The sequence below is a fragment of the Falco biarmicus genome, chromosome 5 (genome assembly GCF_023638135.1).
Source record: "Falco biarmicus isolate bFalBia1 chromosome 5, bFalBia1.pri, whole genome shotgun sequence".
NCBI lineage: Eukaryota > Metazoa > Chordata > Aves > Falconiformes > Falconidae > Falco > Falco biarmicus.
In genome coordinates, this window is record NC_079292.1 from 59,760,016 (window position 1) to 59,786,146 (window position 26,131).

General features: G+C 38.6%; 1 protein-coding gene across 2 annotated transcripts in view; it reads left to right on the forward strand.

The window, feature by feature from the left end:
- Positions 1 to 26,131, forward strand: part of LARGE1 (LARGE xylosyl- and glucuronyltransferase 1) — a 287,256-nt gene that overhangs the window by 121,457 nt on the left and 139,668 nt on the right. For both annotated transcript variants that reach the window (XR_008822038.1, XM_056340051.1), the window contains exon 4: positions 23,085 to 23,386. Coding sequence is in view for 1 of the 2 variants with exons in the window: in XM_056340051.1 (XP_056196026.1) it covers positions 23,085 to 23,386 (302 nt within the window). In the remaining variant the exon portion in view is untranslated. The remainder of the gene's footprint in view (positions 1 to 23,084; positions 23,387 to 26,131) is intronic.

The window sequence follows — 26,131 nt, forward strand, 5'->3', positions numbered from 1 at the left end:
TGGCTTTGTCCAATTGTGTCATGAAATTCATTTAAACTAAAATGATAGAGTATTGTACTTGTAGCTGATTCATTACAAGAAAATGAGACTCCTTGTACTCCGATTTCATAAGTAGTGAATTTCACAATTACAGCTGAGAATCCAATTACTGTGTATCCCCCTACCCCTCCACAGCCCACCACCATGACCATGCAAAAGTGAGAAAAAGTTGGTTGCTTTTTCAGTGGTATCAAAGGAAGATTTTCTATATTTACTATAGCTGCTAAGAGAACTTTTTAAAGTGGATTGCAGCTGAGGAAATTTTGGACCTGCATTTCTTGATGTGTTTTTTTTGACCAATTACTTGTCCAAATCTGTATTTTGACAGCTGACCTCATCATCAAAACAACATTACATTGCAATATCTGAAAGTATGTAACATCTGTGATAACTTCTTAAATACTACTTTTGCTGCAAAATAGCATGTGCTTGATGTTGTCCCTCTTTCATCTTTTCTTCTGTACAGTAACCAGAAAAAATGTATGAGCTTAAACTGCTGGTCTTCATGGAACTTCTTGAGGAAAAAAAATTAAAAAAGGACAGTATAGAAAATGTCCAGTTTATACTGTTTTAATGCTAACCTGAGCCTTCTAGAATCTCATATCTCTAATACAGTTAGTAATTTTTGTTATAAAATAGGTTCATGTAAGGAATAACAAGAAATGCCAGGAAGTCATGCTGGTTTTCTGTCAAGAACGGTCTTCCTTCCTACCATTCATGCAACTGCCTGAAGCCAGGCAGACTATGAGTGTATACCCTTTTTTTCCTGATATTTGCTTTTTTAAAAAAAAATACCTTCACAGATTAATATGATTGTTTGCCAGTGTCCTTTTAATGAAAGTAAAAAACTGTAGACCTCACACTTCCAAAACAAAACTTGAAAAAAAATATTCTAAAAAATAAAAAATACTTTGCAAAATTTATAAATTGAAGAAAAAAGCGAATTCATTATTTTGGGTGTCTAATAATTTTTGTAAGTGCTAAATAAAAGGCATTTTATTTTGACTAGGAATATGTTTTTCAATTGTACCTGTGATTTAGGATCTAGGGAAACAGACCTACATGACAGGCTCAAAAGTATCCAAGAGATTTAGGAAGACAAACACGGCCTCTTTGTTCTTGTAACTAATGAATGCCATGCTAAAAATCCCACTCCAGCTCCCAAATTTTATATATATGCTAAGTTGCTGGCAATTAAAAAATGCTATTTATAGAACTGTAAAGGAAGGAAAGTGATAGAGGAATTGCAAAATGCTGCAGTGGCCTAACCAGTGTCCTTTCTAAGAGCACTTCACCGTATACAATCATTCCTATGTTATACTGGTAAAGCATTTTTAGCGTGGAAGCAACTGTACCAATAAAACACCCTCTGTATTGATATAATAAGTTGCTTCCTAACAATGAAGTATACTGCTGGTGAACATGAGGGGGTTTTTCTGGTGTAATTGTATGTACTCACAGTGCTTCCACAAGGGTAACAGTTCAGTCAGGGATTAAACGTTTTCATACCCTATTTCATGGCTCAAGAAGTCTTGGAAGCTTAGGTGAATGTCCTAAAAGCCTGAAAAATCCCTTGAGCAACGATTTGGTTTTTAGTTTGTTACCAAAGGGCTTTCAATACAATAACATAAAATCATAAGAGTTTGTTATTTTGGTTTTTGGTGGTGTTTTTTTAAAAGTTTTTAATTTATATGATCTCTGCTGGGAAAAATGTACTCTTAGGGCCTCGTATTTGGATCTGGTGAAGTAAATGGGGAATATTTTCATTCTAATTAATACACTTTTTGAAAGAAGAAATTAATGAGCTGTTCGGCCAAAACTGTTTTTGTTATTATTCCATATCCACATTAAGCATCCACATAAAGGTGTTTGATGTATACAATTTTGTGAGGCTGCTTGGTATTCATCTCTCAAATTTGGCTTAACTGCTGCATGGTGGCTTTGAATCAGTAGCAGAAGAAATTCTGTTCTGATTCTGAAATTTCTGAGCACAGACAGACTCAGAGTCGCCAGGATGAACTGAGCAGCCTAAAATTAGGCTACGTTATCAAGACTCATATTTAAGAGCTGACTGAAGTGCTCTGTTCTGTTACCTGCACAAAACCAATCATCACTGTGTAGGACAAGGCAGTACCCTCTCTCGTTTATTTAAATCGGAAAGAGAGTTCAGATTTCGGTTTTGGCAGCATTTTCATTATCAGTATAATAAATGTAAAGCAGAAGTTACCAACATCTTCAAAGCCAAATTATTGCAGTACAACATGAAAATCGGAACTAGACACTGTCAAACCCTTTCGTAGCAGCCATTGACATACACACCATGTTCCAGGTTTGTGGGTTTTCTTCTCCTTTAAACGTCCTTTGCATTTCCTGAGGCTTGTCTGCTTACAGAGCATTGGCAGGTACCTGGATGTCAGAATGGATTTATGACGTTTTGGGGTAGCATTTTCAAAATAATATTATGTGTCAGTATTCATGAGCAATGTTAGTCAGTTAGGACTCTCTTTTTAAAGTCACTTAAGCAATTTGTGTGAGAATAGATGCCTAAAGGTGCACCTATGTCCATTGTAGATACCTGCTTTTCTTTGAAAATCTGCTCCTCTCAAGCCCCCGAGGCTCCTCAGTGACTATTTCTTTTAATGGGATGTGCTTCTAAATCATCTAAGTGATTTTTAAGACCATATTTTGTCAAAACGGTAGGAAGGCATACAAAAAGTCCAGAGAATAGAATTTCATTGGAAAGTATCAATATACTCGTCTTCTTCATCACCTAAATGAAAACAATAATTATGGGTGCTTTTCTACCTCATTATTCTTACATCCCCCAGTCTACACTGGAAATAGGAATGAGAAACAGTGAAAAAATGAAAGTTAAAAAGTTTTTGATTGCTAGACTTTTCTTGACAGCTTAAATTAATAAATTAATTTCAAATTAAGATAAAATAATAGGCTTGGTAGAGAAAGCTGTTCTGGGGACAAGTTCTCAGTCAAGTGTCTTAATAATTCTGGCCTGCTAGATTAGTGGTAGAATTCACCCTCATCTGAATTATAAAGAGAACCACCACTGCTTCTTTTACTGAAGTCAGTAATTTTCTTTTCTTTCAAAGAAAGTGCTGATGGATATGTCACTGCATATGGAGAATTGCTTCTGTATAGATACATCCATTGGTTTAGATTTATTTCTCATACCTCTGAGTAAGTCAACATTACAAAAACTTTAGGTTCAGTTAAGGAATATTAGACTGAAACTGTTTGGAGTTAGCAGCTTAGCATTAGGACCTAAATTTGTTGAAGCCTTAGGCAGCAAACTGTGAGCTTGCAACTAGAAATGCTGAAACTTTTGCCTGCTTAGGTAAAAGGAGGCCCCAGTGCCAGTTTCTGCCAGGGGATAAGGAAGCAAGGAAGGCCACTACCCCCTGTCAGCAGAAGCTGCAACCTCAGAGCTCGGAGAAGAAACAGCCCCCCTAGAGACAATTACAAGACCCTGTGAAGAACAAGGAGACCTCAGACCCCAATATTATTATTGGACTGAACTGTCCCGTGAAGGGTAGGAAGTGGCTTGTAAAGGTATAATTTGCCAGGGATTACTTTGTTTGGGGTCCCTCTCTGGAGGCACCCAGCCTGAGCTGCATTTCACCACTGTACCAAATAAATTAAGATTCTGGCTAAGACTGCTAATGGTTACCTGGGGTGAGAAACTTCTCTAACAGGTACTAGGAACTAGTTTACTAGTTCTCTAGGATTTCATTGTCCCCTGAAACTAGGATAGTTAAATTCAGTAAAAGTAATATAGATGCTCTTTTGATTTCCCTAAAACTGAGTAGTCTTAAGAGTGTGTGATCTCTTTTTCTTCAACAAATTAACCAAAATTCTACCAGATATGTTTTTCCTTGGTAAAATTTAAATTAAGGTTAGCATCTGCTATGCTTGTCTTAAACTCAATAGATGGTTTTGACATCTTCACCTTAACAGCTTTATTTCTGGGGTTTCATTATGCTTTTTTTCTGGTTCATGTGTTCCCTATTCTAAATTGGCTTTGTGCCTCCCTCTCTTGCTATTTTCATTTTACAAAGTAATATATGAAATATGACCTCAAGTTACTGATTTTCAGGTTTCTCTGAGCAGTGCTTCATTGCTCTCTGCATACTCTATTGCCCTAATAGTTTGAGCTCTTTTTCCTGAAGACATATATAAGCCCATCATTGTGCCATGCCCTAGTTCAAAATTCTCCATGCCTTGAAATTCAGCCAGCAAGAAACACTTGTCATGATTTATTGGTAGCTTTAGTTGATATGGAAGGAGTGGTCAAAAAGGGAACAATTTGCATTCTGCCCTTTATGCTACCCATGTAGCATAGGATGAAAGTGTTCATACACCACTTGAAAGTGCCATTGCCTTACCTGTCCTGACCTGCAGTGGTCATGAAAATGTCATGTATTGTTACTGTATTTTCGGTAATGTCACAGCTAAACTGATAATAATTACAAATGGGACTTTTTTTTTTTTTTTTTTTTTCCCTCTGGAAGCCTTTGATAGACGTCCATATCATGTGCATGTGCTAGTCCCATATGTACCCTGACATCTCATAGTGGATCAATTCCCCAGAGGTATAAAAGTCTCCAGTAGTCAATTTTTCTCAATTTTTTCATGATCTGTTTTTAATTGAGATCACTGACTGTGTAAGCCTTCAGAGGCCCTGCAAGTTTTAGTCCCCTGAGCAGAAGATCTTTCAATTTCCAGGTAAGACGGTGTTCAGTATGAGTAACAAGAGGGAAGGGGGGGGGGGGGGGGCAATTACATTACCTGGCAAGCAGAACTCTGCCAACCTTGCCACCATCTTTTTGTTGAACTTGCTTGTCACAAGGATCTGTGTGAGTACTTTTGGCTTCTTGTTTTACCACCAACTCATCTCAATAGCTTCCTTTTGATGTCCCCTAAAAGTTCTTCAGTAATGAATCAAAACCCATGTGCTTCAGAATGCAATTCAAACCTTGTGTTTCAGAATGCAATTGAAAACCTGCGATTGTCAGCAATGATTTGTGGTTCTCAATGGCATAAATTGGCTTCACTTCTCCTCATGCATCGTATTTTCAAAGACTTCTGAGAGGTGGCTCTGCTGTAGCCATATGCCAGCCCTTCCTTGCCTTTCTTGAGCTGCAGAAATTTGAGTCTTTTGAATATGTCTGCTTTTAGTCCTGGTAAAGCCTTTGAGAGCTGCCCTGCTCAGGCAATGTGTGTGCCACCGTTGCTGAAAGCATGTAACCAAAGGCAGATTTCCCTGAGGCCCTGGTCCAGCTGGTTAGGAAGTTGATACTCCCTGCCTCTGCTTCTACTCTTTCTCCTAAACAACTACTCATTCCCACTATTGCCTGCTTGTGTGTGGTTGTAATATTTGTGAGGCTGTGCTAAAAACAAGATTTAAGTGATCAGCATTGAAAATAGCCCATTCTTTAGGGCTGTGGGGAAAAGAGCTTGGGAGTTTCTTAAGCCTGTGTGTCACGGTACTGTGGTTTGTCAGGCTGTCACCTCTGCAAACTGGAGCCATTGCTAGTGTTTGCATCTCAGGTGCTGGTATATGCAGGATTGCCTTTTGCTTTGTTTTGTCCTGTACACACATGAGGCAAATGAAGACAGATGTAATTCTGATATTTTCAGTGCTTGTTCTTAAAGTTCTTGTATTCTTTTCACATAGTACCATTAGATATGGTACGGTATGGTATGGTATAATTGACATATGTTCCTAAAGGCCGTTTCCCTCCCAGCATTTCTGTCCCCAGTGTAGAAAAAAGAGATGCATGCATTCTTAGGATTTAATTTGTTCCCTTTCTGGCCAGAGATTTTGCCTTTAGCAGTAGCACAAGCTACATCCCTGTTCTCCAAAGTGGTAGAAGTTTTGTATCTTTCAGCCATGCAGCACCAATTCTGAGCATTCCAGAAGATAATGTACTTTACTTACCATCCTTCTTTCCCTATGCATACCTTGAGAATTTTGGTATATGTATCTGTTAAAGAGAAAATTAGTGAGTAGCCTGCATAGCACTAACAAATGATTCTGATTAGTTTTATCCATAAATGCATGATTCTTGTCAATAGAAGCTATGGAGAAATGAATTTTTATAAGTAGAAGAGATTTGTTTTCACTAGGATTTTTTTACTTATTTCTCCTATAAGTAGACTGTCATTAGTAGATTAAAAAATAATTTTGGCTGCTTCACCACTGCATTTAAAACGTGTAGCTGTAGCTGTCAGTCATGCCTGTAGCTCAGTGCCAACTTGTTTAGATTTACTTCACCAAAGGAAAACCAAATGGAGAAAGAAAAAAAAAAAGGTGTAAAATAAACTGAGTGTCAACAGCACCTCTGTGGTGTCTACTTTACAGATTTTATGGTAAAACATATTTACTGTATTTGTTTTTTGCTCTGGTTGGTAGGAAACAGTCAGGATTAAGAAAGGAAACAAGCATTCCTGAGGTCATACAACAGCCTGAAAAAACATCCCCCAACAGATACAGGAACATTTGAGCAATAACTCTCAGAGTGCATTTGGTGATTGCTAGTAATATCCCCTCCAGACTACAAAAACAACTCCCACCTTCTTTCATGGAGAATTGTGCCTACTTCAGCAAGTACTGAATTTTGCACAATGTCTTCGAATATTTGAAAGTGAAGGCTCCACCTGTTGTGTTGTAGGCTGAATTCATAGATTAATTTCTATCTAATTTAGAGAATCCTCACCTATATTAGATGCTTTATATCTTGAATACTTATGTAATTTCATCCCCTACTTAATTACTTTCATTCTTCCCTAATTGAGTTTAGGGTAATAACTTTGATAACTCAGACACCATCTGGCATGGGAATATAGATTTCACAAGAAAAAAGCAGCAGAATTACACTTGAAGTTCAGCTGTATTTTTTCCTCTCTCTTTTTAAGAGAAATAATCAAAAACAGGCATGAAAATATTGTCATTTCACAATTTTCAAAGAAACATGTACCGTACTGGATCCAGTGATGTGTAACTGCAGAGTTTACCTTAGAATTCCTCACGTATACTCATTCTGTTAAATAAAATAAATAATAACATGGTTGTAGCTGTGCGACTGAGGCTTGAAATGAGGCTTATTTTCACATCTCTTGTGTGCAGCTGATAAAAGCCAGTCAGTTAGATTAGATATACCTGGGCTGCTTGAGGCTGAGTTTGGAAGGCATGAATTGATGAAAATTCATTACATAAGCATTTTACACTGGTTAATCCATAGAGCAGGATCAGCATCAGCCTATTATGAGGGATTACAGTCTGCACAGCCACACAGAGGATGAATATAGAATTTGCAGAAATTTCAAAATGAAGAAGGGAATTGGGGAATGCTGGGCTCTGAAATTAAGGCATTAAGGATCATCAGGACCCGATTAAAAACCAGATCCAAAATGCTTGAACAAGAGAAGCATAAAAAGGGGGGAAAACATCAAAAAGGGAAAAGGCACAGCTGTGAAATTAAATACATTGTAATTGGTATATAACAGATTTGGAGGTTTATAGTCTTGGCAGAGTTAAACTTCTGCATTCTAAGTGCTATAGTGTGACAGAGTGGAATTGATATCACTTTACTTTTATCTGAGCATTTTTTCCTTGGATCTGGACACCTTTTAAGTGCCCAGTATGGAGAAGGAGAAAACCCTATTACGAGTACTGGGGACATACCAGTGAAAATAACACGCTTTTCAGTGCAAAACTATGCCTGCAGACCCCTCTCAAGGATAATTCCAACAAAAATTAAAAAAAAACCAAACAAACAGTAATTCAAATGATTGATAATAAATAGTTGTTGATTTTGTGTATTTATTTAACTGGTATAATACTGTCATCTTGAAAGTTCTGCAGGAGATAACCATAGGGTATTTAGTGCTCCTTTAAATGCCCAGCAACACCTATGGCTGTATTAGTAAGCACTCTTCAGGCTGGATTGATGGCTGCACCATAGCTATCACAAACTTGTCACAGGTGCTGGCCCTTCCGTTTACCCACACTAGCTGATGTATCTGCTGTTACAGAATGTACCCATCGTAGTAAACCACAAATCATTTGAAAATTCATCATAAACCCCCTGACATTGCAAAGTGTTCAATAGTCATGATTCACTGTAACTACAATTACAAGTTTTTAAGAGCTTGATCTTCTGATTTTTTCATCGTGACAGGTCATGGTTTTTTCAGCTTTCTCCTACAGAGATGAAAACAAGATCTTACTGCAAAGGAAACAAAGAGGCAAAAGGCACTGATATTTTCTGATGTAACTCCAAGATTTGACTTTTCAATAAATCTAAAATATTGCAAGACTTTAAATACAATTTTAAGAATGGAAATACTGAACAAAGGCAGCAAATTCTTTGCTCACTCTTACACCTTGTGTGCTTCTTAATGTTCCAAGTTGGAATAAGGTTTAATGACTGTTACATTATAATAGACTAGAATAGACCTATGTGGTCTTTAGGTAAGTCTGGAATTTTACTTTCCCTGTTGATTGGATTCAGTCAGATTATTCAGGAAAAGAAAGAAAAGCACTGTCTGTTGGAATATACAATAGATATTTGTGCTTTTCAAATAAGAAACAAGATTGTTTCCATAGAAGGTGCTAGTATAAGGTGCTGCTAGTGTGAATTTTACATACATACCTGGGAAGTTACAGTTTCTCAGAAGAGGAAAGACTGTCTCTCAAAACATAAAAAATCACAGTCAAATGTCCTGCCAAGTGGAATTCTACCATAAAGGACAAAATACATATTATACAATGATAGAAATGTGGGGTTTTCTTCTGGAACACGTGAAGTCAGAGCTCATATAACTCAGTATCTGTAGTATTTTAATGATAGTTAAGACCAGAAGAATACATAATGTAAAAAGTAAACTTGACAGTAATACCACAATAAAGTATTCTTATTCTGTTGTCTGCCTCAGTTTTTCCTGGGCAGGTGGTCATAATTTAGAAGGGAGAAGGCCATCTTTTGTTATTTGCCCTAAGGGTATGTATTACAGCAGCCTGTTCTCAGAGGGAGAAGAAGGGTGAAGCAAGGGATGTCCTTCTAGCATTCACTCCTCAAATCTTATCCTATATCAGTTCCTAACATCTGATTCCCATGTGTGGACTAGTTCAGAATAATATGGAATGTGTAACTAAAAATAATGAGGTTTTTCCCTTTTCTTAGAACAAGATGGGAGTAGATGGGAAGGGAGCTACTTTTTTCTCTTGGGTTTGATGGTATTGCTTTTTGGATTTTTGCTGCTGTTATTTCTTTAGCTTGACCTTTGAAGGACTTCTACAGTTGCAGCATTTTTTTATGTAGCTAACCTATTGGTTTTTTCCATGTCTGGTTGTTCTTTAGGCATTATGTTTTTTAGGTGTTGATCTTGGGTTTTTTAATGTGAAACAACTCTGGTCAGGTCTCCATGTATTTCACTTAGACTTTAAGATAAAAAAAAAAGATACTTCAAATGACAGAAATGAAAAAACATATAATTCCACTGACAAAGGAAGGTGGGCAGATATTTTAATGAATGTCTATCAACAAAGGGCCATTGCAAGACTGTAATTGACCACTACACACAACCCATTTACTCCTAAACACAGAGCAAGAATTTTTGTAAATGCCTCCAGCTTCATCTTCCCTTTACCCCAACACAAAAACTGTCATAGACATCAACTGGTTCAGAGTATACCTTGCTGTAGAAAGTCTAGGGCCTGATCGCAGGCTATCTAACAAAAGCATCATTAGAAAAGCCAGACTGTAGTATTTAATTTGTACTTATTAAAGAAGTCTCCCACAATATATTCTACTTTTGAGAGAAATTCCTGAAGATAATTAAAACTTAGAAAACAAGTGATCTACTTGAGGAAAAAAGAAAAAGTATTTATGTAAATACGCGCACATCCCATGAATATTGAGCATTGCTGCCCTGATTGAGTAAAGCAACTTTATTTTAGAATAAGAAGTAAGCATGTCAGTGGGGCTTCACCTCAGTGTTGTTTTAAACAAGAATAGGTATATTTACTTAGGATCCTAAATATACATTAAGATGTTTCTGTTCACTGGAGCAGAAATATGAATTAGTTTCAGGAATACACTTCATCTATTACAAGACAGTCTTAGTAGGCAGAACATCTACATCTTGCTGTTAGTTGATGATATTTAACCTTAATATACTTGTGGCTGCTCAAAAATAAAAATTTTCATTTGCTTGCTGCACAAGAAACTCAGCAGGTTTGTGATAGGGCACAGGGGATATGGCCCATATTCTGACCTACCACACTACCACAGTACAGCACTGTGTACATTTATAGTACAACATAATACTAACACCACCGTGCTGTATGCATGCAGAATATCATGAAATATTAGACCTGTGCTTCTTTTCATCAAAGTCACTGAGTTTTGCCTTTGAGTCACTTGAAATAGGATTATGTTTCTGATCTGCTGTCTTCACTTTTGTAACAAAACAAAAATATCATAAGGAAGAGTAATTTCCTCACGTTTTATAGGAAACCTAGGTCACCAATTGAAATGAAATCTATCTGCCTGACATATCTGATATAAAATGAGTTCTGTATGTAGTTCTTACATCTTTATAGAAGAGCATCTTTAATATACTAAAGCTAAATATTTTTTTAAAGGCAAATGTTAAGCAATTTAGTGCAAAAAACAAGTTCCATATTACATGTCAATGAAGTCTGGTCACCAAAAATATATTGTAGTCCTGGGGTAGATATCTGTCCACACTGAAGCTAATTCTGAAACCACTGTTGATTTCCATGGATTTCATGGTACTTTAGAATATATTTCTAGTTTCTTTGTTTTAATTTCATTACTCCCTTTTCTGTATATTATGGATTTTGTAGTTTTTAAGAAGTATTATTTTATCAAACACAATATATTGGCCAGCTGTGGCTTTCTATTTGGAAAATGTGAGGAAATAAGAAAATGTGAATATCTGTTCAAGATTCCACTGAACTATATAGACAACTCATTGCTGTTTAACGTAATTGTAACTTCTGCAAGTAATCTAACTAGTTTCCTTTAGCTGATTTGTGGATGGTTGTTCTAGGGGTTTTTTTCCATATTATGACTAATTTTTATATCTACTATTTTAAAATGCTGTGGGTTTCGTTTCTGATGTCATAGCCATGACATGTAACCTACCATCTGCATCACTGCTGTGATGTTTTTTTCTCTGCAAAGTGTGTTAGAAATTTTGCTGTATATAGTACATGACGATCTGTTATGACATTTTTCTTCATGAGGAGGATGGGAAACTAACTCAGGAGTTATTTTATCTCTTCACATAAGTGGAGATAAATGTCATAACACTGATCAGCCTTCATGTGTTCTGAATGTGCAGTTATTTGCATTTCCCGTCACTTCTTCAGGACTGAAGTGGCTGAAATGACAGGTGCAGCAAATGAGGAGTGCTGAGAATGTGTGGGGAAAATAGAAGACTCAGTACTGAAAGAGATTAATAACATGCACTGCTATGTCATCATGAAATAACACTGATGTTATTTCATAACATATTAAACTAGAAATTTAAAGTTGCAGTATTTCTGTCTATATGTGTAATTTTCAGATACATTTAGAAAGAAGTGACATCATTGTTTTGAAATTTTTTTCTTTGCTGCTTGCCTGTATGTATATGTGCTTATACCCATTGTTGTTGGCTAGAGCTCTGTAAGATTCAGTTTCTTACAGATCTGGTTCCTGCTAAGGAAGAAATTGTGTGGTACAGAATTTGGATTTTTTTATTTACTTACTTATTTATCCTTGAACAATCCTTGATGCTCAGTCAGTATTCAGACAATCTTCTTTTCCAGGACCCTCAGTCAAAATACCAGCACATGATTCTCTGATGGCATCTCTGTGCCAAGGGAGATTAAGGGATATAACAAGCTTTCCAGCAGGTTTCAGCAGCACCAACCAGCCTGAACTAATACTGCAACATTTCTGCAGATGTGTTGAAAATCAACTTTGGAGATTGTGTGTAGCAGCGCTACCAGGTGACTTCTAGCAATAAACATAAATTTTGCTATAGCTAAATTATAAACTGTCACTTAAGAGCCTACATGCTGGCTTTCAGAGAGGCTGACCACCTGCCTTCGCTTAGCCCTCATTTGTTCAGCCATCTCCCAGATTTGGTCTTCTTTTGCTGTACTCTTCATTGCTGTCTGGTTCAGGTCTGTTAATAGTAAGTCTATGATGGACTCTTAAACCAAAGTCTTGTGGTAGCTACATGGGAGCAAGTAGTTGTGTTACAGATTCCATAAAGGTCTTCCTAATGCTTCTCCACATTTCCCTATCCCTAAAGTGCCTATGAACTCCTCTGGTATTAAGCAGATCTGGGCATGCCTTGTCTGTCATATAATGCTAAAACATGGAGAATTCCACACATAAATGTAATCTACACATTGTGTATGTTTATCTTTATTCTTGATACTACGGGGGGGCGTGGCTATGACTAATGACCAAGGGTCACATTCAGGAAATGAACCTCTGATCTGGAGAAAGTGAGATGAGGAAAGGCTAAACAGAGAACCACATAACCTTCAGAGGCAGGGGCAACACCTAGATGTCACTAGGAATTAATAGGCTGAATCTGTCCACTGGAGTTTCTGCATGCCTTTTAAGGTGACCAGGCTGTCTTATCACAGAGCAGTTGTTACACAATTTTCAGTTTGTAAGGAAGCTTAGGTAAATGTTTCCAGGAATATACAGAACTCTCTCTTATTCTTATTAGAGATATTCTGGTTGAAACAAACATTTGCATTTTTCCTGTTACGCAGGGTTAGGACTGTTTTTTGCTCTAGCTTGTTGATGTCACTATGTGTAAGTGTATTTCTTCTGAATGGCTGGTCTGATGAGGGTAAGGAAGGATATGCAAAGCGGACTCCCTTGCCCAGGTTCCCCAAATCCAAGTGCTGTACAATCAGGAAATGCATTATAGCATCCATTGTTGCTTCAGCAGGGAGAGCATGCTTTACATATGCAAATACTGCTCAGAAGTTTAACTTAATAATTATCAGCTGGAGTCTCTATGGATGAGCAGCTGAGGCTAATCATCAGCAACAGAATCTGAATTAACTACTACTAGGCTTTGATTGAGTGTACTTGTCTCATGCTTGTGGTTACTGTGGCAATTGTAGAAACCTATAGGTATTTTTATAATCTTTTGTAAGCTTATAGATACTTATTTCTTGTACTTTATGTACTCTTTAAAACTCTATAAAATGCTGTATTTTAGACTTTTTCACTTCCTGTCTCTTACACAGTGTTTTTCTGAGCAGGAGCAAACATAGAAGAGTTTCAGTCTTTTACGTCCCTCTGCTATGAATGACAGTCACAGTTCTGTGTATAGCTGCAGGGACGCATTTGGGCACATGCTTTACCTCGGAGAGCTGTAATGGCTGCCTGCTGTTGATGGTGTGTTCTGCTCTATCAGAGCCTCAGAAGTTACCTTAACACCAAGCTCACGCCTGAAACACAGAGAAAACTCTGGGCATAAGATATCTAAATGGTTAATGAAAAAAGAGATGCAGCTCCTCCATAGGAGATCTTCTGATTAATAGATCCCATTGTCTTCCCTCCCACTCCTACTGTACACCAGGGAAATTCAGCTGGCTACAAATACTTACCCTGCAGATATCATTCATATGCCTTTTCCTAAATGTGCTTTATTATTCACATCACACTCCTACAGTCCCTCATACAGTTTCCCTTCTAATTATTCCCTACTTCCCCATTCCTATGAATAACCAGTGGCATTCACCCACATTCTGCCATTTAAGGCAGTTAGTAGTCCATCCTACTATGAAATGGATTTCTCATTTTCCAGGAGGTGCCACAATTTATTTAAATTCATCCGGATTGTAACTCTGAAGATTTATAATTGAGTTGCAGAACGCTTCAGATTCAGGGCACAGACACCCACTAGACAGTGCCTTGTCTCTGCCCCCATAGCGGAGGTGGTAGAGGGGAATGCTTCAGGGCAGAGGCAGTCAGGCTAGCTCCAACCAGCTCCACTGACCACTTAAACCGAGTCTGATGTTTTGCACTGCCGGAGGTAAGAAATGTTGTGTGACCCCTTGGGTCAGCTAAGCTGTGGGAATGGTGACCTCTAGCTGAATGGTGATAATGCCTGCTACTGATCTAAAAGGGGTCATTTATTTGTGCCCCCAAGTGACCACTGCTAGTTCTGATGTGGTTGTTTATCACAAAAGGTCATTGCTAAGTGATGGCTCTGTAGAGACATGCTTCTGCCAAAAATGCTGTAGGCAGCACCTCTGAGCCTGGATAGGGTGGTCAAGGACAGAAGGAGTACTGACCCTCTTCTGTTACGGGATTCTCTGTAGTATACGTGCAGAGTAGTATTGCAGGAGTTTTCCCTGCGATACCTGTTTGGTCTCTGAACAACAGCCTTCCAAGCTGTCACATTGGCAGTCTTTACTTGCATGCACAACTTCTAAAAAGAAAGAGAATATCCCTCTAGCTTTGTGGAGAAAGATGTTCCTTTTCCCCTCTTTCTTCCCCCTTTCCCCAACTGCTACAGAAGTAGTTTGCCAAAAAATCAGCATCTTTACAGGAATGGGACTTGGAGAAAATAACAATACATCAAGAGCACAGATGGCTTATTTAGAATCTAATAGGTATTAAAACATGATTTTCCCCAAGCTTTGCTCCTGATATTGATAACGCGTTATCTTTGCCAAGTTCCCCTCTTGATAACATGTTATCTTCGTCAAGCCAAGTCCCTGATAAAATCTTATTTTCACTCAGTGCTTACTCTGATAAGGCATTATTTTCTTACATCTCCACTCCCAATTGAAAGGGGGAAAAAGTTATTTTTAGTCCTTTTCTTGGAGAGGCGTATATTTTGCCAAGGCAATGCAAAGCAGGAGAAGGAAGAATGAGAAGACAACAGAAGAGAAAGAACAACAAAGAAAAATGTCATTGTATTCTAAACAAGGAATGAGCAAACCATTCTAAGACACATGGGCTCCTGCTTTAAATTTTCTGATAAGCCAACATTCATAACATTAGCTAATAAGCTAATATTTCTTTTGAAAAAGCAAGCTATTAAGAAAAGCCATGTCCATTTTCAAGAAGAATGTATGATATGTTTAGATTTTCTTTCCATCTTCCTTCTTGCGTTCTGTTGCTACATGCCTTTTCTTTACTTATCTTTTACTGTTTACCATCCCTATTACTCCTGTTAGAAGTACCATAATTACATTCACTCAACCAACACATGAACAGCATTCTGCAGCTACACAATGTGATGCCACCATTGACGGTACAATTGCTCTTTCTGAGAGCATCTTTTGTGTGCAGAGCAAATGTAGCAATGTGGTGAGTGGTTCTTGGACCACTCTAATTATGTAGAGAGTCTGGAAGGTGTGTCGTGGGCCGAGACAGGTGAGCATAGAAAGAAAGGGGACAGCTTTGTGGTTTATGAAGTTGAGTCTGCCCTGGAAAATGGTTTCTGCCTCTACCACTGAGTTCATTACATGTGTTCATAAAACAAAGCTATTCCAAGTGACTGCTAACTATTTTTTTTAGCCTATTTTCTGGGTTTCCAGCTTCCAGACTCTTGCATTACAGAAATGTTGGGCATGTATTGTTGCACATGCAAGTGATGAGGTCTATCCTCCGAATAAATGAAGTGAAGAAAAGGTGCTTATTTGTTCGAAAAATTACATCGGAACCATCTTAATTGTGCATCCAAAACTGGTATTTTGTTGTGGCATTAATTACTCCAAATTTCTGTGCCCTGCCTGTAAATAAGTACTGGGATAGTACCACCTTTCCTTCAAATAACTTTGAAAAGTAACTCACTGATCCCTGTGCTGCATTGAAGTATTCTGTTGATTAGCACAATAGGCCAATGAGGGAATAAATAAGTCTTATTTCAGAGCAGGGTACATGTGGTCACAAACTGAATGATGAGCTGAAACAAGTTACTGAACAGCTGTAAGCACCATCAATCCTGTGCATGCAGTGATGCTGAGGTTCTTCAGAAATAAAGCGGTGATCATGCGATTAATGATCCTGTCATCGGGCACAAGGGAATGACAGCAAAGACTGGACAGGAGACCGTTACTCACATTTCCAAACTTCAGAGTGTTTGAATTTTGTGGTGGGTTGACCCTGGCTGTACGCCAGGTGCCCACCAAAGCTGCTCTATCACTCCCCTCCTCTACTGGATAGGGAACGGAAAATATAACAAAAGGCTTGTGGGTTGAGATAAGGACAGGGAGATCACTCAGCAGTTACTGCCACGGGCAAACCAGACTCACCTTCGGAAAAATTAGTTTAATTTATTACCAATCAAATCAGAGTAGGGTAATCAGAAACAAAACCTAATCTTAAAAAAACACCTTCCCTCCATCCCTCCCTTCTTCCTGGGCTCAGCTTCACTCCTGATTTCTCTACCTCCTTTCCCCAGAGCAGCTCAGGGGATGGAGAATGAGGGTTGCGGTGAGTTCATCACACCTTGTCTCTGCAGCTCCTGTCTCCTCACACTGTTCCCCTGCTCCAGCGTGGGGTCCCTCCCATAGGAGACGGTCCTTCCACAAGCTTCTTCAGAGTGGGTACTTCTCACGGGCTACAGTTTTTCACACACTGCTCCAGCATGGGTCCCCTGTGGGGTCACAATTCCTGCCAGCAAACCTGTTCCTGCCTGGGCTCCTCTTTCCACGGGGCCACAGGTCCTCTCAGGAGCCAGCACCAGCATGGGCTTCTCACGGGGTCACAGCCTCCTTTGGGCATCCACCTGCTCTGGCATGGGGCCCTCCATGGGCTGCAGGTGGGTATCTGCCCCACCGTGGACCTCCATGGGCTGCAGGGCCACAGCCTGCCTCACCGTGGGCTTCGCCACAGGCTGCAGGGGCATCTCTGCTCCAGCACCTGGAGCACCTCCTGCCTCCTTCTGCAGTGACCCTGCTGTCTGCAAGGCTGTTTCTCTCACATATTCTCACGCCCCACTTCTGCTGCTGTTGTGCAGTTGGGTTTTTCCCCCTCCTTAAATACCTTATCCGAGAGGCGCTACCACCATTGCTGATGGGCTCGGCCTTGGCCAGTGGCGGGTCTGTCTTGGAGCCGGCTGGCACTGGCTCCATTGGACATGGGGGAAGGTTCTAGCAGCTTCTCACAGAAGCCACCCCTGTAGACCCCTGCTGCAAAAACATTGCCACTCAGACCCGATACAGTTTGCAAACATGATGTTCTGTGAGTGTAGGTTTTTTTGTATATGTTTAATTTCTGAATCCTCTGATTGTAGGGGGCTGGTTTTTTTAAAGGAAAGGACAGTGGGAGAGCACCTCTGTGTACATGAGTAGCAGCCAATAATGTGATGCTTTAAGTAAGGCTGGCCTGCAGTGGAATTGAATGGTTCAGGTTTGGGTTCAATAAAACATGTTAGCATGTGATTATGTACAATTAACAGCAGTGGAATTGAACACAGATTTAGCACTTAAAGGACATGCTGAAGTGCTTAAGTGCAATTACTGTTGCCTAAGTCCAAGGCTGATGGTTGATGGGCATCTCATGTGGAAACAGTCTCTCCTTACCAATGAACATGTAATTTAGCACATATGTTGTCCATGCCAAATCCCAAGGATGGTTTGTGCTTAATACTGGTGGGAGCAGCTTTTCTGTAATAGCTGAGGAAACTTGTTTGGGCAGTATGGAAAGGCTTGGTTGCCATTTCTTGGGCTGTTTCTCTCTAGTGCACATCAGCTTTCAGTGTTCTTACTGTGACATCTTTCAATGGCACAACTTTCTAGCACTGAAATAGGGAAGCATAAGCTCGTAATGGCCTCATGTCACGTTAGAATGAAGAAGTTCTGTGTTCACGGATCTAGAGTAAATTGCTTAGACTGTATTCCACTGTTAAGATGGCTATTTTGGCAAGGTTTTCTACTTCCAGCTGAGATGACGCTGCAGTGATTCACAAAAAGACGTTGGAGAAAAGAATGCCTTGGTGAGTGTGAGAATAGGCACCTTGGGATGCCTTAGCACCTACTCATGGAACCATGTATCTTAAAGTACCACACTGTTAACAAAAAGGACTTATAGCTGCCCATGTAACCAATACCTACCAGAGCATCCAGCTGAGCAGAAGTGCATAGAGTACTAAGGTGTTAGATGATTAAAGCTGTGCTACAGCTCCAAAAGAAAAGGGATAGTTTATCTGCTTACACAGAGCTTTTATGTCTCAGTAGTCCTGACTGCAGTCTTAATTTTCTTTTCCCTTAGGGTCCATGGAGTTCTCTACAGTGGTCTTTATGGAGAAAAAAATAATTGTGGAATGAACTTCAAATTATTTTCCTCATGGCCTTAACAGGGGGAAATTCATGAGGGTGGTTGCCTGCTATCCCAAGTCTTTCTGCAGAATGTTGGCTTTTGGTTCAAATTGTTATACTCCTAGTCCTCAAAGGGTGTAGTGATAATGTGAATTTCCAAATGTGAAGAAATGTGAAATGGAGGAGTGGTGTTTTCTTATATCTGTAGTCTGTCAGACTGAAACATTATCTCTGAGCAACATAACTTCCTCTTATCTCAGAGGCAGCCTAGAGTTTACTGTCATCAGTTAATTCATTATAAAGGCATTACATGCTATTAGGCAAGGGATAAATAATATTTAAACACGTAGAAAACTCTAGACCTTGTAAAGATGCCAAAACCCACAGTTTGCATGTAAGAGAGCAAAAAAGAAATATTAAAAATTGAGGGGGGAAAAAAATCCCCCAACATGCTATATAAAGTTGCCTGCCTCAGTTACTTCCTAACAAAATTTTAAGCACTTGAGTTCAGACCAGGATTTTCTCAGAAACTCAGGATTCCATTTTCTGAACTTGTCTTCTCCTCCGAATTGGAGTGAATTTTTCTCTCCTCCAACTCTGCTTCTTTCTCCCTTATCCAGCCCTGCAGTTAATCTTTGGCTAAACTTTGTTTTCTATATGGCTCTTTCCCCAGCGAGCTTCCAAGCTGCTGGGTCCTTTTCAGGACTATCACCTCTACAAGTCTACAAAATGAGGAACTTGGTGTTAATGCTTATCCTTCATGTTTCTTATGTAAGAAAATTCCTCTGCTTCAGTCCCTCTCCTTTCAAATACACCATGCTGGATTGCTTTCTATAGGCTTTGTTTCTTCCAGTGTCTTAAGGTGCGACTTAAGTAAGGTTTAATGAAATCTCTTGCCTTAAATACAGGTGACTCCACATATGCAGAAGCATTCAATAATCCAGAGAATTCATAATTTGCATCATGTCAAATTTTCTGATTTGTTGGACCTACTGTGATGATAAGTCATTGACTTCTGTCAACCATGAAATAATTACTCAGGTTTCTGTTCCAGTTTTGTTTTGTGGACAGTGGAATTTTGTAGGTCATTTTTATTTCTTTGGTACAGTTGTATTAGTACAAAAAAACTGAAGTAAAAGCCTTGAGACCGAGAGGAAAAAAAATAAAATCTGAGACTGCCAAGGTGCAAAAATAGAGCAATAACCCCAAATGAAGAATAAAAATTAATAGCTTTATTATTATTTATTGCACTATTCAAAAGTGTGTACTACTTGCTTCAGAGGACAGCAATGTTCCTTGCAGTGTTCCCTGGGAGATCTTTTGTCCCAAAGTCACACAAACCTCATTATGTTATGTTATTTTATTTTGATTTAGATTATATAAAAAGTGCCTAGACATCAGCCCAGAGCACTCTACCAGTTACTTAAAACTATAAAGCTCAAGTGCAGGGCAATCAGTTTAACTCTTCTACCAAGCAGCACACAGTCAATCAAATGTTAGTAGTCCCTTACATTAGTCCACTTACTCCTGTTTTCAAAGATGAAGTGAAACACATAGTCCTTGCGTTGCCTTGAAAACTGATAGGAAGCAGATCAGGGTAGCACGTGTGGGTGTTTACCTGCTAGGCAGTAGCTCCCAAGAGGCGTTTTGCCATGTCTTATGTTCACTGAAGTAAAAATACCTTTACATGTCTAGTCTGGTAGTAGGACTAAATCAAATAGTACCTTGCGACCAGCCTTGCCAAACTCAGAAGTGCAAAAATTATGAGCTAGACCGCCTCAACATTTATGACAACAATTTCTTGATTTTTGAGTCTTAAGATCAAACGCAGTTCACTTTTGATTTTATTCTTTTATTTCAAATGGGTCCTGGAAATGTCACATTATCATTTGCAGCAGGGAGTTGGGGTGTTATGAATATACCAAACACATCAAGATACACCTGAGAATATTCAGCAATGTTAGTAACAAAATATAACTTGTCCAGCTGTACCCTGAACCCTGAGGAGGTGATCCCAGAAAACATCATGGGCTTAGCACTTTGCAACAAAACATGGATAATTTTTATAGTAAACCACTACATTCAACTAATATATATTTCAGGTCAAGAAGCTGGCTAGTTGTGTAATTCCTGACATGATTTCCTTACTGCCTTTTACATAGCAGCGGGAATGTGTACTACTGAGAAGACACTAGTGGAGTTCAATGGCATTTAAAGCTAAGGCTGCATAAACACTGAGCTGCTCTCATTAGTTGCTGCTGCTTCCAGTCTGAGGCACTGAGGTGGTATTTTCTTTCAGTCCCTTTCTCAGAGTATGCTGTTTCTTCTAAATATTGTGTAGAAACAGTTCAACTGTTCTCATGAATATAGCTACAATTGTTCAGATGTACAAAATGGTATCCTTTTTTTTTTAATTTTTAGTTTTGGCAAAGCAACATTCATGGCCTATTGATTTATGTCCATAGAATATCTGAAAACATGTCTAATTTTTTTTCCATATTTTGATGAATGTTCTGAGATTTACTTCCATACCTTACTACCTTTTCTGGTAATTATTTGAGAAGGTAGCAGAATCTAAGGACAAGAGTAGGAAGAGATAAGTAACATCTGTGTCGTGCTGGATATTCACCAATTAGGGAGTTACGACTGCCAGTGAAGTCTTGGCTAGATTTGCATTGTAATTGTATGTCTGATGATAACACAGGTTGGTTGTGTGGGTGAGTAGGGCTGCTGTTTTTCTTTTTGTCTAACAGTGTCCACACAACACACTCTTGCTGTCCAGTAATAGGAATGCCGTATCATCACATCCAAATGAGTTGTCTTCCTAGCTTGGGTATCAGCAGCTGAGAAATAACACAATTCCAGTTCCATGCCTTCCAAGCTGGATGGAGAAAGCTAACTCAGTATTTTATTGTACTTCTAATTGTAGCATGGCTTTGTCCTTAATGATGACATTTCTTTGTTGTTACACCCATGATTTTCAGGCTTTGCAAATCTGTCATTCAGTTTTTAATAACTATTTTCTTGAGTTTTCAAGTTCCAAAATGGAAGTGACCAAAATTAAATATCTTTCTTGGGACATTTTTCAAGCTCAGATTTGTCTATAAGCTTTGCTAATTGTAAGAATAATAAATTAGGACATCTTTGAAGGAGAAAATCTGCAGGCAATTGCAAGGTATTCTATCCAAATGGTATATTAAAACTGGCATAGCTTTTTATGTAGGTAACAGGAAATGCGCATACCTGTATAACTCAACAACAGAAATTAAAATTGAGGTTTCAATTTCCATAGCTGTTTTATTGTGAACTCAGTTTAGAGGACTGCTCACCATTTGTGTAAATATGAAGCAATGGAAGAGAGCAAACAATGAGCAGGTCTTTCTGGCAAGGAGGTAGTTTTGAGTCTGAGGGTGAGAAATGTACTTGTTAAGGAGAAAAACTAAACATTAACTGCGTTGTTTCCATTTTATAAACCACTCAAGCAGGTGTTTGTTTGATAAAGCCAAAGGGGCTCTCTGCATTGGAAAAATTACTAAATAGCAAACATTTCTTTTAATGTATGCACGTAGAATGTTATTTCAGAGAAGTACCTTAGTATAAGATACTTGCATATCTTCACTGTGAAGGAATGTCTTGCTAATTATGACAGTGTGGATAACTCTCAGTCTTTTGCTTTGTTTCAATTTGATTTTGAATTAACATTTTTGAACAGCAGTTTAGTTTGAGGGTTTTTTAACCACCTTTCAAGCATTTGCACTCTATGTGAATATATATAGCTTTAATAAATTTATGTGGAAAATATGTCTTCTTTGAAAACACAGCAGCTGCCTCCCTGTTTGCTCTCTTAAAATTTGGTAGCAATAATGTACTGAGAATCTGATGGTGGAATGTGTTGCAATTGTCTTTGTTTATGGACTTTGGTTTCAGGATAATTTATCTTTTTTATACTTTAGCTCATTTTTTATTACTGTTTTGAACAAAGAAGATACCTTTTGAAAATGTGAAAATTAAGTGTTCCCTATTTCTGGAATACAAATTTTCAGTTAAAGGTGTTGAATTGAACCATTTTGCTTTTTCCAAAATTCCCTAGTTGTCTTTTTCAGCCAACATACTTAACGAGAATTTGCGTATTGAATGTTTGGTCCATACGTGTATTGAATGTTTGGTCCTTCTGAACTCTTTATTTCTCAGCAAGCCCGTAAAACTCTGTTGCTGAATAAAAATATCTGCTTCTCACATGTGAATCAGCTGGGGCTACTGTTTGGCACAAAATGGTAACCACAACACTGTAGCTTGACTGTGGAGGAAATGGGGAATAGCAAAATCATTTTGTCTTGCATACATTTATCAAATGTATTTGACTGTATATTAATTGTCTGTGAATTAAGTCCTTCTGTTCTTGACTGTCTTTCCAGATAAGTGACTGGCAGGAAGCCCTGTCCAGAGCAAAAGAAACACATCTTTTAGTGTGGTTTTAAAACTAGTAGGACCCATAGCTCACAGAACTCTAGCATTTGTCCAGGGTTACCATGCATTTAAACATTACCTTAAAGAGCCAAGTCTGCATAAAACGTGGCTGTATTTGAAACACATCCCTTCTTCACAATTCCTTCACAAGTAAACACACACTTCCTTCACAAGTAAAGGAAAATGCAACTTCAAGTATATTCTGACAGAAGTATTTTGTTTCTCTCTTTTGCAGATGGGAAGCCAGTGTCACTGTCTCCTCTTGAATCCCAGCCCCACAGTCCTCGGTACACGGCGTCAAGCCAGCGGGAGCGCGAGAGCTTGGAAGTCCGCATGCGGGAGGTGGAAGAGGAGAACCGCATGCTTCGCAAGCAGCTCAGCCTGGCCCAGAGTCGCAGCCCCTCGCACCACCGCAGCAATCACTCCAAAACATACTCCATGGAAGAAGGGACAGGCGACAGTGAGAGCCTGCGGGCTGGCATTGTGGCGGGGAACAGCTCCGAGTGTGGGCAGCAACCAGCAGTGGAAAAATGTGAGGTAAATAAAAAAAAGGAACAGAAACAAAGCTTGATAGATTTGATCCTTTAAGGACATTGTGGATCCCTGTCTCCTTTCCCCTGAAATTTTGTGCTCAGAAACCATGCTCTTAAAGGACTACTGGGTGCAACTTTTTAGATAATTTTTAATTACTTTTTCAAAAAAAAATTAAAACATTTAATCATCTGAATATCTTTTGAGTTATTAAATTATGAGAGTTTTTTGTCTTTTTCAGTCTCATGTCCCCAAACCTGCTGCAAAAATCAAAGCCCTGTTCCAAGCTGACTTCAGTACAGCTGTGCTGAGAAAGACCTATGGCAAACTGACCCCACGTGTTTCTAAATTAAATGAAAGCACCACAGTGCTTTGAAAAGCTTTGTTCCTTTGTTTGTGCAACTGTACTAGGAGAGTTCAGGGTTTACCATTAATTAAATTGTGGCTTACAGAGCCAGCCTGTGCTTTTGAGTGGCTTTCCGGAGCATATCTATGTGCTGCTGTGGAACCACCTGCTTTGTGTGGGCTGTGCACAAGAGGTGTGGTTAACTGCAGGGAACAGGAGATACGTTTCTAAGAAGGTTTTGGGGGATTGTTTTGATTTGGTATTCTCCATTTTATACCAGTAGCTTTGTGGATGTCATCCAGCTGTTTAGTTGTCAGATGTCTGAATGATGACAGTTCTGAATATGGATGCATCCAAAACAGAAAGTCTTGCATAAAGTTCTTGTGCCAGCTGGTGAAGATATCAAAAATAACTTCCTCCAGTTATTTGTACAAAGAGGGTAATACCATGTCACCTTTTATCTTACCTTCTGCCATGGGAAGTTAAAAGTTGAAAGAAAATAAGTGGGAGAGAAAAAGAAGTCCTAATTATCTCTTCAGATAAAGTCTGTTTAATGGGCAGATATCAAACATAATTTAAAAATGAGCAATAGCTTTCTAGTTGGACATCTTTGTCCATCAGTATGGAAAAACCAACATTAAGGAGAGGAAAAAAGAGGAGTCTGTTTTTCATTTTCCCTCCTCATAATAATAACCATCTGATTTTCCTCCTTGTGAGCAATTTGGCATTTCTTTTAATAAGGGAAGGTTCAGGCCATCAATAAAAAAAACTTCACTTCTCCCTTATTATCATGCCAAGGAGTGATGAGCTGAATCTCAGTTCTTGGTTGTTCAATGTACCAACCGATTTGGGACACAAAAATAGCAGCTTAAAGGAGGAATAGTTTAAGTGGCCTTTCAGTTTATAATGTGTTTTGCCAATAAATTTACTTGCTCAGTGGGGTTTAGCATTGTGCTGGAGGCAGTAATTGTATAAAATATGAAACCTCAATTTATTTGCCATCCCCCTATCTCACCGCACACTATTTTGATAACGGAATAGCTTTTTCTTCTTTTTCTTAAGGAATTTGCTCAGTAATTCAGTAACAGCAATGGAAGTTAAAATTAAACTTCCTTATTATCAGATTTGCTGGGGGTCTCATTGTTTATCCTGTTACTGTAGATTCTGGTTCCATGTCTGTGTGAGTGGTATCTTGACTCCATTTACCCTCTGTTTTCAGTGTTTTGAGGTGTAAACTAAATCTTCTATAACCTCTGACCCTGGAGTATTTCACAGTAAGAGTGAGCAACTTGGTTAGAAAAAGACAAGGGTCCTGAGAGGAAGACTGGGGCTCTGAGAGAGACAAAGAGAGCTAGGAATAGGTTGTTTATTTCATTGTGTCAGTTCCTTGAGATTTACTGAAGGTAACATTTCAGAATCTAATTTGGGATGGTCTTCAGTAATGATTAAGACATTTGAAAATGAAGCTACAATGAAGGAACATTAAATCTCTGATAAAGCATAATCTGTGTGATAATAATTGTGATCTATATCAAACAGTAGTGAGTTTGTTGCATTCCAGCCACTGCTTCCTACTCTGTTGCATCACACGAGAGCTCTCCTGATAGTATAAAATGGATTAGCATTATATTACAAGAAAAAAATCAGGGTTCCAGCCAAGGGGCTTCCCCCTGGAGGGAGCAGATCCCTGTTATGCCTTCCCAGTAGGAGGCAATTTTAACACAAGTCTTGGAAGTATAAGTAATACTAGTCCTACACAGGCATAAGCACAAATAACAGGCTTCAGGAGAGTATAATGCCAATGGAAGGTAACAGAATTACATGACTATTTCTTACAGTGTTATACCAATATCTTTCCAGCTTGTGCCTCCATAAACTGGGTATTTAGTTTGAATAATGTGTGCATTTATAAATATTTTTAAATATATTATAGATCAGAAGATGGTTAATTAGCACTATAGCATTTAGTAGGTTAGCAGAATACTTAACATTTTAAAGCATTTTTACAAGCGTATTTGTGTTGTTACTATTCTCAGTGGTGTTGCTCAATAGGGTTAAATGTGTAGTGCTCCAGAGCCATAAAGAACAGGCCCCTACCAATTTAAGCACTGTAACACAGAAAAAGCAGATGTTAACTCCTCTGGGAACCATTTGTAGCATATTTATATTTTTGTAACGTGGCTTTAATATCTCTTAATCACATTCAACAATGATTTATGAGAATTAAGTAACTGCAATGGAAGGCCTGGCTAGTACTACTGGAAAATTATTAAAGTATGAAATGCTTTACCAAAGACTATTTTTAGCTATAAGAACTAACTAGGGTTTGTTAAGCTCATTATTTCACCATTCCAAAAAGTAGCCTGAGGAGGAAAAAAAATAACATCTGTTTATCTAGGCACCTT